The sequence below is a fragment of the Urocampus carinirostris genome, chromosome 14 (assembly GCF_059441175.1).
Source record: "Urocampus carinirostris isolate Australia breed hairy pipefish chromosome 14, RoL_Ucar_1.0, whole genome shotgun sequence".
NCBI lineage: Eukaryota > Metazoa > Chordata > Actinopteri > Syngnathiformes > Syngnathidae > Urocampus > Urocampus carinirostris.
The window spans coordinates 17,284,294-17,297,131 of record NC_142362.1 but is presented as its reverse complement, the minus strand read 5'-3'; the positions used below and the strand labels follow the sequence as shown (position 1 = coordinate 17,297,131).

General features: G+C 38.6%; 1 protein-coding gene and 1 long non-coding RNA gene across 2 annotated transcripts in view; one reads left to right on the top strand and one right to left on the bottom strand.

Annotated features, from left to right (window-relative positions):
• The first annotated feature begins 2,328 nt into the window (after window positions 1–2,328).
• On the top strand, window positions 2,329–12,515 carry LOC148352819 (uncharacterized). Its single transcript, XR_015852630.1, has 3 exons — window positions 2,329–2,403; window positions 3,603–3,679; window positions 12,336–12,515. It is a non-coding gene; the product is annotated as an uncharacterized LOC148352819 (long non-coding RNA).
• Window positions 3,249–12,838, bottom strand: part of acvr1c (activin A receptor type 1C) — a 29,338-nt gene continuing 19,748 nt past the window's right edge. Inside the window, exons 3-9 of the mRNA XM_088352187.1 lie at window positions 10,546–10,794; window positions 9,282–9,512; window positions 8,897–9,064; window positions 7,811–7,967; window positions 6,056–6,180; window positions 5,853–5,983; window positions 3,249–3,940 (exon numbers count right to left, since the gene is read on the bottom strand). Coding sequence (XP_088208313.1) covers window positions 3,815–3,940; window positions 5,853–5,983; window positions 6,056–6,180; window positions 7,811–7,967; window positions 8,897–9,064; window positions 9,282–9,512; window positions 10,546–10,794 — 1,187 coding nt within the window. The 3' untranslated portion in view covers window positions 3,249–3,814. The remainder of the gene's footprint in view (window positions 3,941–5,852; window positions 5,984–6,055; window positions 6,181–7,810; window positions 7,968–8,896; window positions 9,065–9,281; window positions 9,513–10,545; window positions 10,795–12,838) is intronic.

Below are 12,838 nucleotides of genomic sequence, written 5' to 3'. Positions count from 1 at the left end.
CGGATTAAGGTACCTTTGCATAAGGTCATCCGGGCTTCCGTGGTAGAAAGATGGCCTCCAAACTTGCCAACTCCTTTCTTTCTAAACCAACAAGTCTTTTGAAAAAAATAATGTTTATGAAATACCACTTGTATGTTTGCTTATCATTTGAATAGACAGTGTTTTGTTCAAATAAATTAAGTATTTTTACTGCACTGAGATTTGCTATATGATAGACACTGGGGCTTTACAGTTGCTTGCATTGAAATGTCTTCCTGATCGGTAACCCAAACCACATTTAACTCCCTGAAGACCACCGCCTGGCTTCTTGTGTGACAAATGTCATTGCATTAGAAAAAAACAAAACACCACACAAACTTCAATCACAAAAACAAATGCTTTATTGGCTTTTTTTTTCAATAAGTAGTGCAACATAAAAGCAAGACCAGAAAGAGAGACAATCATCGCAGTCAAATCTAGAAGACAAAATGCATTACTTGCGTGAGAAGTAAATCGAACCCTTGAAGTTAAACGCAATGTGTTGGGGCATAAATATCACATTCGAAAATAGCACAGTGTGCTCTCACATAACAGAATCACTTAAAGCACCAGTGTGTATTATATAGTGACCCCTAGAGGTGTGATTATATCTCATCGATTTAAATAAAACAAAATTGAATCCAATACTGAGCAAAAACACAATTACTATTTGTCATTTAGAATTATCTTACTCAACGTGAGACGCTCTTAAAAAAGCTGACGTGTTTAGCCGCCACCTTACTTCTACAAAAGCCCGAAGGACCATTTTGCAAAAACATTGAAGTAGTCTTCCGAATTTTGCAGGGGGGCATCTTTCGGGCTTCTGTAGTGTCTATTCTTCAGCTCCTTTCTAAGCCATTAAGACTGCTCACAGTGAATTATTACACACTGTCACTTTAGTCTGGTAATCCTGAAAGGGGGATGCCACATGTGCGTTCTCTTCTCAAGGTATCTTCATTTTCCTCATGTTGAGGTTTTTGAGTTTTTCCTTGCCCTCATGTTGGTTCCAGATCAGGGGATGGTGTAATAATAGTCTGAAAAATAGTCTGTGTAATAACCTGTGAAGCCCTTTGAGACTCTTGTGATTAAGGGCTATACAAATAAAAATGACTTGACTTAAAATGGACAGAAACATGTCATAGAGTCACCCGAACATTAAAAAACATTTATTTTTGTAATTTTCTATTTTTACTGTGTTTTTACATTTGAAATCAGCTGAATGGCTGACATCAAGTTATATTAAGAATCCCAATCCGTGTTGAATTTTAGTGATATTATACTTAGTGGGGTACTGGTGTCAATTTCTGCCATCTAGTGGTGCATACTGTTATTACCTTTCAGTAGTTATCACCACTGGTAGACATTAAAAAAAAACACAAGTGATAGAGATTACACTGACTGACAAATTAAAATATGAACCTTGATTTGTGTTAAATTTTAGTGAAAATATTTTCAAATAGGTGCTGGTGAGTCATTTTTACCATCTAGTGGTGAAAACTTGAATTACCACAAAGCTCTGCTCAGCTTCTGCAATTTAAAAAAAAACTGTAGGCTGACGAGCACATTGTAATATCAACCTTATTTTGTGTTGATCTTCAGAAAATTATGTTTATTGAGCTGTTAGTAAATTCCGCTCTCTAGTGGTCATACAGGTGGTATCACTAAGCACTGCTCAGCTATGGTAAATATTCTTGTATAAAAAGTTCTTCAAATTAAAATTCAGGGCTGTTCAACTTCAAGGGTTTCACTAATTACATCAACATTAGCGATTTGTACACTTGTTCACTTCACCAAAACTGTAAGAAAATATGACACAATGGAATTAAAGCCTTGTCAGCAATGATTCAAAATCAAGCATTTTCTTAAAAGTGCATTTGTTAATACTGCAATGTGTATTTATTCACCTTGTTACTTTTTGTCAGTCCATATGAAAAAAGCATTTGTCCTCTTTCTTAATCGTTTGTGGAGCCAAGTAGTTTAATATCGACGTACGAGCACAAAGTACTAGCACTTCATTCCCTTCTCCAACAGGTACTAAGAGATCCCATTCAAGTACTCTTGAAACCCTTTTCCAATGTCCCAGGTAAATTTGTCTGTTACAGGCATCTTTGGTTCTTGACAAAAATCACATTCATGGATAAGCGTCGGTCTGTGTACAAAAACTAGCAACAGATTGCTCTTGACTGTGCAAAATAAACAATTCCTTTTTTCGGTGGACATTCTTTGATTCATCTTGCAATTCCAAAACGTTCCTCAAGAGGCAACAGTGAGCTAACATGACCAGATGGCTGCACAATAACAGGTCAAGAGGTTTCTTCATAAAAAAAATTATGGCTGTTTTACTCTTTGCAAATCGTATGCTACTTCACTTTTCGTCGCTGTCAGGTAAAAAAAAAAATCTCAATTTTGGTCATTTTTTTACCTTCTAAACATTCCAATGGTAAAATAACCACTCTGAATATGAAAATAATGCGCCTCCCTTTTTGGAGACCTTGGATTTTAGGCAAAATCTGGTCTAGTTCGTTCTATAGACTTGATTAAGTAAAAAAAATAATAATAAACGTAGAAAATTGGGATGTTCCATCCCAAAATAATCATGTTTACTTCGAGAGTGGTCCAATTTTAGCTTCAAAAATATATTTTTTACTTTTTAACCAAATAAAAAGGCCTTTCAACGTATTTTTTACATCTTTGCGACCAAATTTTGCTAGGTGGTTGTAGTTACACCCTTTGGCATCTAAGTGTTACACCCCATTTTGAATTATTTTATTTTTTTGTACTATATATTTTTTTCTAAATTATTTGTTTTAAGGTAAACATTCAAAGAAACAAATAATAAAATTAGAACGAAAATCCTCCCATTACCAATACAATTTTCCCTGAAAATTGAAAGTTTTTTTAATAAGTGTTAAAATGTGATTAAATATTTTTAAAAAAAATTTGTGAAATGTTTAATTGAAACGACTATTTTTATTTAATTTACCTCTCTGGAGATTGTGCACAGTTGTAAGCATAATTAGTATGACAAAAGAAAGTAATGTTTTGTTATAGACACGGTTGGTTTATTAGAGGGTTATTGTATTTATTTAAGAGTATTTTTGAAAAACCCTTCAATAATTAATATATATATATACATATATATGTGATAAAATAAATGTAGTATTTTTCCATTAAATTGTTACAATATTTTATATATAATATATATATATATATATATATATATATTTTTTTTTTTTTCTTTAATTGGTGCATGTTTGAATTGATTTAACAACTTTTTTTTAATCATTTATATTATTTGAATGACTTAATTCACTTGAATGACTTAATTCACTTGAAGTTGAAATCCAACAGATTGTTTTAACTTTATTATTTTTTTTAATGTTTGACTGAAGTGTTTGCATTTTGAAGATTTATGTTTTAATGGAAAAAATCGGTTGAAAAAAACCCAATTTATAGAAATGGTTCAAAAATGTAACATCACTTATATTGTAACAATGTTTTTCTGTGTCTCTTTTTTTGTCTTGAAAAACTTCATAAAAGCAAAAAAAGACCAAAAAAAAACGTTTTTTTTTTTTACATGTCAGTGACGTTTCACAATATAACAACATGATGGCACAAGAAGATGACCGGGAGCAACATTCCCAGCACTTCAACTAACGAGGTAGCAAAAGTTCATACATTATCGTGTTTTGGTACAACCTGCCTAAAAAGACGGTGCTAAATTAGCGCTGTCTCTGCTTTGGCACCGATGACAACTTCGGGCGAGAGTCTGCGGTTCGATTCGCGAAGTTGGCGTTTACTCTTTGAGGTCTCTGTCGAAGGACAGCTGAGCGACCGTCTTCTTGACTCGCAATGCGGTGAGGCGGGCGGCCGGGTTGGCGTAGCAGCATTCTCGCATCAGCTTGCCCATCACGCGGAGAGCCTAGCCAAACAACAGAAGTATTTGTTTTACAGCTACGAAAGTGTAAAGCTAAGATAATCTCACTTGATAAGAATCAGCGATACAGTAATCTTTCGCTGTATGACGGTTTACATTTCATGGTTTCACTACTTTGACGATCAACATAGTGCATAGTGTTCTGCATTCTGATTGGCTTAACAGTCGCCCTCCCCCTTTTCTGCCTGTGACTGCCTGTGACTCGAAAACCTTGCAGTCTTAGTTGTATATGTATGTAAAGCAGCTTGACCACCCTACATTATGTACAAACAATCTAATGTTAAAAAAAACGCTCTGGATGCACAAAACCTTCTGCGGCCGAGTTGGACTTGTCGACATGCTAAAGCAAGGGTGTAAAACTCATTTTTACCGAGGGCCACATCGGCGTTAAGGCTGTCCTCAAAGGGCCTGATATAACTTACAAGGTTGGTACACATTTTTATGGTCAAATGAAAGCACTTTTAACTGCTTTTAAAGCCAATTTTCCAATTTCTTTAATGCAATTTAATGGAAAAATACTACCTTATTTTATCATTAATAACCAGGGTTGGGTAGGGTTACTTTAACTTGATTACTTTCAAATACTTTTGTATTACTCCAATACCAAATATGCTAATAAAAGACAAAATAAACTAAATATGAATACAATTATGACTCACAACACGTGGTAAGCTTTCTCTCCTTGTTTTGATCTCTTTGATCTCCGGCAAAACTAACATAAAATGCGACAGAAACAAAATTAAAAAAAAAACAAACAGCTTGCCAACATCATTTTTGCCCTTCCATGTATTCTGTTACTCCCCAAGCCTGCACAAAATTTAGTCATTTTATTCATATTTAGTTTCTTTTGTCTTTTATTAGCATATTTGGTATTGGAGTAATCCAAAAGTAATTGAAAGTAATCCAGTTAAAGTAACCCTACCCAACCCTGTTAATAACAATAATAATTATGGATTAATTGTTGTTCAGATTATTATTGATAGCACCAACACTTTCCATGTATTTCAAGGTGGGGTGCGTAGTTTGAGGTGTCCTAAAAATAGAAACTTGAAGATTGAATTGCCGAACTGATAACAAACAGCCCTTGTACTTTATTTTCCATTGTGCGCATCGGCTATTATCAGGCCTGTAAAAACCTTTAAAAAAGGTGAAAAAAGAAGTCAATTCGAGCGTGTCTAAGAATTGCCATGTACCTGCATGCAAAACACGAATGCAGCCTTATCTATCTACCTTGGTCATATCCCTCAAGAGGGTGACCAACAGCAAGACAAACGCATACACAATAAACAAAGAAAATAAAAAAGGGAAATAGCAATTTTTTTTTCGGATCCTGGCGAACCCAAATGCCCAAACACCCAAACAAGTTAAGCACCTCGGCACCCAAGTTGGTCATGCTTTCGTCCCTCCAGATGAAACGGGACATAAAAAAGCGGCCATGTCACTCGGGTCAGGGTGACACAACACACTCTTTTGTTCAACAGCAGGGCCAGAAAGCTTTCACTGGTTTACCCCTGCCGCATCATACAGATGCCCTGCCCATCCCTTAGATTGCAGCCTTAAGTTTTCAAATTGCAGCCCCCCTCCGCGCACAATTTTTTTTCATTTTATGCTATTCTATTGAGTCAGACTGCTAAGAAACAGGGCAACAAGCAGTGATGTGCAGGTAGGGGTTTATATCAGTAATCCCAAAGTCCTTTCTGGATAATAGAAATGTGTTCCTATGTCACCGTTTTGTGCCCCAGAATAAATTAGTTTTACTCTACCACAAATTATTATAACATATATTGTAAAATTAATTGCTGATAAATTGATACAGTTCAGTGTAGTACTTTTGTAAATCACTCCCTCGTTTAGTGGTGGCGTTGGCGCTATCTTGTGGCCATTACTCACGTCTCACCTCACAACTCTGCCACTGGTTGGGAATATTTGGTCGCAGTTTTTGCTCACAAACGACCTTCCTCATGTCGTCTAAGGAGGGATCCGAAGGCACCAGGTCATAATAAGGCAGCTGGAAATCCTCGTGAAGTCCTGCAACAATATATTAGAAGTTTGACTTGTCGGTTTTAGAAACTTGTGAGAAAATTGGAATCGACGTCGTACCGCTGACTGAGCACCTGCGGGCCAGTTCCCAGAAGACCAAACCCAGCGAGTAGATGTCCGCCCTCTTGAAGGACTCAAAATTGCTGGTGTTGATAGTCTCGTCCAGGATTTCGGGGGACATGTACCTGGAGAGGAAGTGGGATCAAGTCATTTTTTTTGCCCATTCATTTTAGAAGACCTGAGCCTGAGGATGACACAGATACCATCAGCCCACCAGGGGGAGGTGGAGATTAAATACGGATGGTTGGATAGATAAGATATTCCAAAGATCTCAAAAACAAGACAGGTGTGGTCTTCCACAAATCAAAAAGGGAAAATTGTTGTTATCATCAGTGGAATGTTTTTTAGACATAAAATACATCTTTTTGCTCACATACGACCTTCCTCATGTTTTGAACCTGGTGGTACCATAGAATTTCATTTTGACATTTTTTTTTCCAGATCCAAGAATAAGAATAATTTCATTGTTATGGAAGACACCATGCTAAATTTACTTTTGGTGAAATACAGTATTCCCTTGATGTTAGTGTTTCGATCCGTTCCATAGCTACCGTATTAAGTCAAGTCATTTTTGTATAGCCCTTAATCAAGGAGACTCAAAGGGCTGCACATATCAAAGGCTATTGCAAACTACGGCTTATTATGACCCCTTATGTTGTCAACATAAAATATAGGTTATTCATATGCTATAGAATAGAAGTGGGTTAGGTGAATTTTACTGAACTAGAGACGGACTGACAGACAAACAGCTCGAGAGTAAGATAGAGATACCAAAATATTTTTTTAAATGAACAAAATTTTAAAAAAGCAGAATTTGTCGCTGGGGATTCTCCTTGGGCCAGGTTGTTACGGCGGTGGATTGTTGAAAAAGCACAAGGGAGCCACTTTGGAGGGTCACATGGCTGCATGCCTTTCCAGAGACATTTGTATACTGTGTGGCGACCCAGGGAATCAAAGGCAGGTTTGGAAACACAATCAAGAGACATCTTTCCAGATTTGAACAAAAGAAGAGTGGTCTACTAAAAAATGGTTTGGGCAAATGGGAGATGAGGTCCAAAAAACAAAGGTTCTTCTCTAACCGGCGGTAGGCCTCCTGTTGTCTGGCAGAGAGAGCAAAGAGTTGAAAAAAAAATCAGGCCTGCCTTCAAGCGCACCCCGACAGATCATAGTTCCGTCCAGTCTTGACTTCTTTTCTCTCCAAGCAAAAGGGAATTCCTCTTCTTTCTTTACCAAAAAAAGATTCAGCCACTGGCTGCTTACCCTGGAATTTTGGAAAACTGGTGCTCTTTCTTCCCCAGCTAGGTGATCTTCCCTTCTCTCTGGGCAGTTGTCCTTAAATACATTAAATTAAGAGATTGGCCTAGGGTGTGACCACTCCCGGTAACCCACTGATTGTACTAGGAGGTATAGGTGCTTCACACCTCGCCCGATAAGAAAGGGTGTGTCAGCCCACCCAGTACAGGCTACCTTGTAGGGTGGGACCTTGGGTTGCCACAACAAAGTTTATCCGTATTGTTGATATTAATTGGGGGTGCCTTGACACAGAACCTAGCAAAAACATTCCCGGAGGCCTGAAGTACAACTGTGTAAATCTTCACAAAAATCGGTTCAGCTGTTTTGGAGGCTATAAGCCACATACGAACACAGACACAAACACACAGAAACACCCACACAAGCACACAAAAATACCCACACCTGCACACAAATCGGAATTTATAAATAAATTCAGATTTGGATTAGATAAAGAGTACACACCTCTTGGTGCCCACTCTGTTGTTAGTGGGGATGTCGACGCTGTTATTGGCAGAGTCGTGTTTGACGGCCAAGCCCAGATCAGCAATGACCGCAGTTCCATTCTTCTTTACCAGGACGTTCTTTGACTTCAGGTCTCGGTGAGCAATAGCTGGTTTCCCTGAAAATGGCACACAAGGTCAGGTTACCGAAATTTATACAGAAATTTCCTTGTTATCAGCTCCAATCCTTCACTAATTCATGGTTGGATTTTTGAGGCCTCTGCATCACAGGTTGAAAAATATTGCGCGATCCATTATCCCTGATTGCATATTGCTGCGAGCGGGGACAGGCAGAGTGCATTTTTGTCATGCTTGACGAGTTTTTCTTTTTCAGTTTTGTCCACCAATGAGTGAATTGTACTCGTGAGCACGCAAGCCATTATCTCCAATATAATGCATATAATGAATAGACAAATGTATTTCCACCTAAAAAGGAACTGCACTCGTGCATCCAGAATTCATTATTCCCAATTTCATATTGCTGCAAGTGGGGACCTGCAGAAGTCATAATTGTCCGGAGACATCCCGTTCTGTGCAATTTTTTCCCTATAATGCACAGTTGCTCCCGCAACCCGTTATCTCCGGTCCACTTTTGCTGAGAGCAGGGGCCGGCACAGCACTTTTTTTTTCAATTCGAGCTGCTGAAACATGCTATTGTTGACCCTTTTAAAATGAAATGCACTGTTTTGGCAGCAATCCATCTAGCAGAGAAATTTGCGTCTTCCGTAGTGGAAGTTTTCCCCCCTCTTTCCACCTAACATGAACAGCACCCGTATGGCTGCAATCCAATATCCCCAGTCAACTATTGTTGAGAGCCGGGACCGGCTTTTCATGCGTCTCAGCTCTTTTCTTTCACACCGGAAAAAACCATAAACTATAAAAATGGCATACATTATCTTCAGTTGGCAAGTGTGCGTGTTAAACGGGGGTTGGGGGGCATTATTTTCACGAAAGGGTTCTAGACAACATTAACCATGATAACAAAGGATTACAGTAAACAAAAACAGAAATTGAGCTTGCAGTTCAAATATTTTCAACATCAACGTACCCTGCGTGCCGATGATTTCCATGTGGAGATGAGCCAGCCCACTGGCTATTGACAAAGCGATGACTACCATGCCTTCCACCGACACGGTGTAGCTGCTCAGGTAATCGAACAATGAGCCGTGCTCGTGGTACTCGGACACTAACCACAGCTGAGTCCAAGAGCCATTATCTGAAGCACACATTTTACACACGTTTATGAAATGCTTCAAAATATTCATCGATTGCAAAATTTTACACCTGGATAAACCAATACTAATCGAGCTTTGATACCTGAGGTCCTAGGTCAAGTTACTCTGGATTTCTTAGTCTCCATCTTACCTTTAACTTTCAGCCCCCTGTTCTAAATAGTTCATCTTTGTGTGCCACTAGGGGGAGCTAAACCATACCTTTGTTGTCAGCAGCAATAAATCCCAGGATGTTGTCGTGCCTGAGCATTATGGTCTGATAGATCTCAGCTTCTCGGAACCAGGACCTCTCGTCCCTGGAGGAGAAGATCTTGACGGCAACGTCCTCTCCTCGCCACTTTCCTCGCCAAACCTCCCCAAAGCGACCTTTGCCGATGCTCTCCTGGAGGACGATGGTCCGGGCTATCGTCCTCTGGACTAGCAAAGGGAGCCCTGCACCAGAAGCAGTGTTGGAGTAACTTGTTACAAAGAAAAACCTTTCTGGAACGTAATTACTTTTCTCGGTAACTAGTACTGTAACGCGTTATAAATAACTTTTTGTAACTCAACCGTCAGTATGACATAGTGTGTTATTCTGCTAATTTCTAAAAGCAGATCACAATGATTTCTGTTATTTTACTGTTTCTTCTTCGCTCTCAAAGTAGCATACGACCCTTAATGCACAAGCAACGCAACGGCAATCACGTTTCTAAAAAAAAGGTGGTTTTGTTTTAAGGAACATACAAAATACAGCAAAGTACAGTTACAAGGGTACTCTCTCAAGCAAAGAGTATAAAGACACTGAAAATCTCCTTACTGGTATTCTGACATTCTCTCTGCAATATTAACTCACATCCAAGCCTAATTTACAACTATTAAATAGAATACTGAAATCATGGGGTCAATTTATACAGGCTGATTCAGTTGTGTCAACAGCAGCGAATGGCAGTCGGTGCTCAGGGAGGCGGGTGTGACTTATACAGGAACAACAAAATCAATGGGGCAAACGTGAGAACATCGTTCACAGTAAAAGAGTGCTGATTTTGGAAACTATTTGGAATGAATGGTGAAAAAGGAAAACATTTTGGACATTACCCAGAAATGGATAAAAAAACCCTGAGTGGTTTAAAGATAAAGGGCAAAATGGAAATGAAGTGTCTCGGTTGAGTTAGGATTCAATGCTTCCACAGGTTGGCATACACGTTTTCTTCTATTTCTTTTATTATGTGGATATTTTTAAGCAGTTTTAGGGAGTCAGCTTCAATGTTAGCGTAAACGGTAATTTGTTACTTTTAGATTAACGAACTATATTTAGGTGTCAGTAATCTGGGGTGTACCATAATCTTTCAATGAAGTAACCAGTAACTCTTTATATGAAGTAGCCGTAACTATTTTTTTCCAGTAACGCGCTGAACACTGAACAAAAATAAACAATGTCACCCAAAATTATTACGCTATCGACATGATTAAGAGAAAGGAGGCCGACCTGATCCAGATCCTGAAGTGCTCATGTCGTAAATGAGATCTTTGAGGCATTTGTCGGGTGACATGAGCATGTGTTGGTCCATTGCCTCCTCCGGGTCGTGTTTGCCTGCACGACAGTAGCCGCAACGTTGGCGTTGCAATGCTAATGCTGCAAGCGCCACGCTAACGCATATCAGGCACGAGGGCACCGCGATCACCACGGCCAGCTCCAGTGGGCTGTCGTTTCTCTCGCCGCTTTTCGAAGGCCGCTCTGAGGAAAAGAGAACATTTAAATTATACACGGGGATGTTCTATTGTATACTTAACAGAGGGAAAATAAGAAAAAAAGGAAAAACTTTGAAGTAACGCCTGAGTAAAAGCAGTTTTACAGATTAAAATAGGAGTTGAAGCAGTTTTAAAGCTTGAACTCAGAGTCAATGCTCTGTTAAAGCTTTAACTTGAGATTCATAAGTTTTTAAAACTGTGACTTATAGACAAAGTAGTTTAAATGCTTTAACTTAAAAGTTAAAGCAGTTTAAAAGCTTTAACTCAAAAGCTATGGCAGTGTTAAAGCTTTAACGTAAGATTCATAGCAATTATGAATTAATTTAAGAGTCGTCATAGTTTAAAAGCTTCAACTTAATACTCATATTAGCTTTTAAACTCCAAAACATTAGTAGTTTTAAACTTAAAGCTTTAACTTAAGGATCATAACATTCTAAAAACTTTAACTTAGTCCAAATTGTTTAAAAGCTTTAACTTAAGAGACAAAGTCGTTTAAATTTTTTAAACTAAGAGGCAAAGCAGTTTAAAGCATCCATCCATCCATCCATTATCTGCACTGCTTATCCTCAGTAGGGTCACGGGGATACTGGAGCCCATCCCAGCTATCTTCAGGCAGTGGGCAGGGGACACCCTGAACTGGTTGCCAGCCAGTCGCAGGGCACACAGAGACAGACAACTCACTTATTCACGCCTAGGGACAATTAGAACCAGCCAATTAACCTAACATGCATGTTTTTGGGATGTGGGAGGAAACCCACCCAAGCACGGGGAGAACATGCAAACTCCAAACAGGACGGTACGATTCCATGACCTCAGAACTGTGCCGCACTAGCGCTAACCACCGCAGTTAACTCGAAAGTTAAACTAGTTTGAAAGCTTTAAGAGTTAAAGTTTCAAAGCGAAAACTCAAGAGTCAAAGCAGTCTTGACGCTTTATTTTAGAATCAAAGCAGTTTTCAAGATTTGACTCAAGAGTTATAGCAGTTTTGAAGCATTAACACGAGAGTCGAAGAAGTTTATCAGTTTTAACTGAAGAGCTTTATTTAACACTTAAATAGCTTTCGAAGATTCAACATAAGTGTCAACACAGTTTTAAAAATCATAGTCATAGAAGTCTCAAGCTTTCACCTAAAAGTGAAAATGGTCAATAAGTCAATTCGAGCACGTCTAAGAATTGCCTTGTACTTGCATGCACATTATGGGTTAGTCAGCTGCCATCTCCTGGCTCAAAGTCATGATTGCAGCCTTAAGTTTTTAAATCACACACCCCACCTTTAACCATCATTGTAAAGCATTGTTAAAGATTAAACAAAAAACTCCATGATAACAGTGTTTTAATGCTGTCTAAGTTAAAACTTTTACTCAAAATTTGAAAGCTCTAACCTAAGAGTCAATTCAAAGAGTTAACTCAAAGTTAAATCGCGGAATTTTGACAGAAACACTTCTTAATATTTAATTACCTGACTGCAAATTAAAGAATGTCAAAGTTAATGCTTTAAAGCTTTAACTCAAAAATTTTTCCCCTCAGTGTTGAAAACGAAGAAAGTTGGGTCATAGGTTTCTTGCTATGACAACAGTGCTCAGTCTTTTGCCAGCTAAAATTGGCTGGTCGCCCGAAACACACAGACGGCACGAAAGTGCACTTGAACTCCATCACACTTTCCTGAAACATTTTCAACCTTTTACCCAAATCAAGCCCTGCTTTCCTCCCTCACTCAAGTACTGAAAAAAAACAGGATTCTTTATCTTCATCCAAGTTTATTTAAGTTAAAGTCACAGTGTACAGTAGTATTTCACCACAAGGTCTGCGTAGAATGGAGGTGAAGCTTGTGGATTCAAAGAAGACCCACTACAGAAGCCCTAAGAAAACTACTGAGTGAGATGGATACGCCCGCACCGGCTGAAAAGAGCAAATAGCTGGAGGTGGTCAGAGCTGGTGTATGCGGCTAACTTTAGCCGCTCGTGTGAGAAGCTACTAAAAAGGCCAGTAAACGATCTGTCAAATGTCTGGATTCTGTATAAAGGAACTCA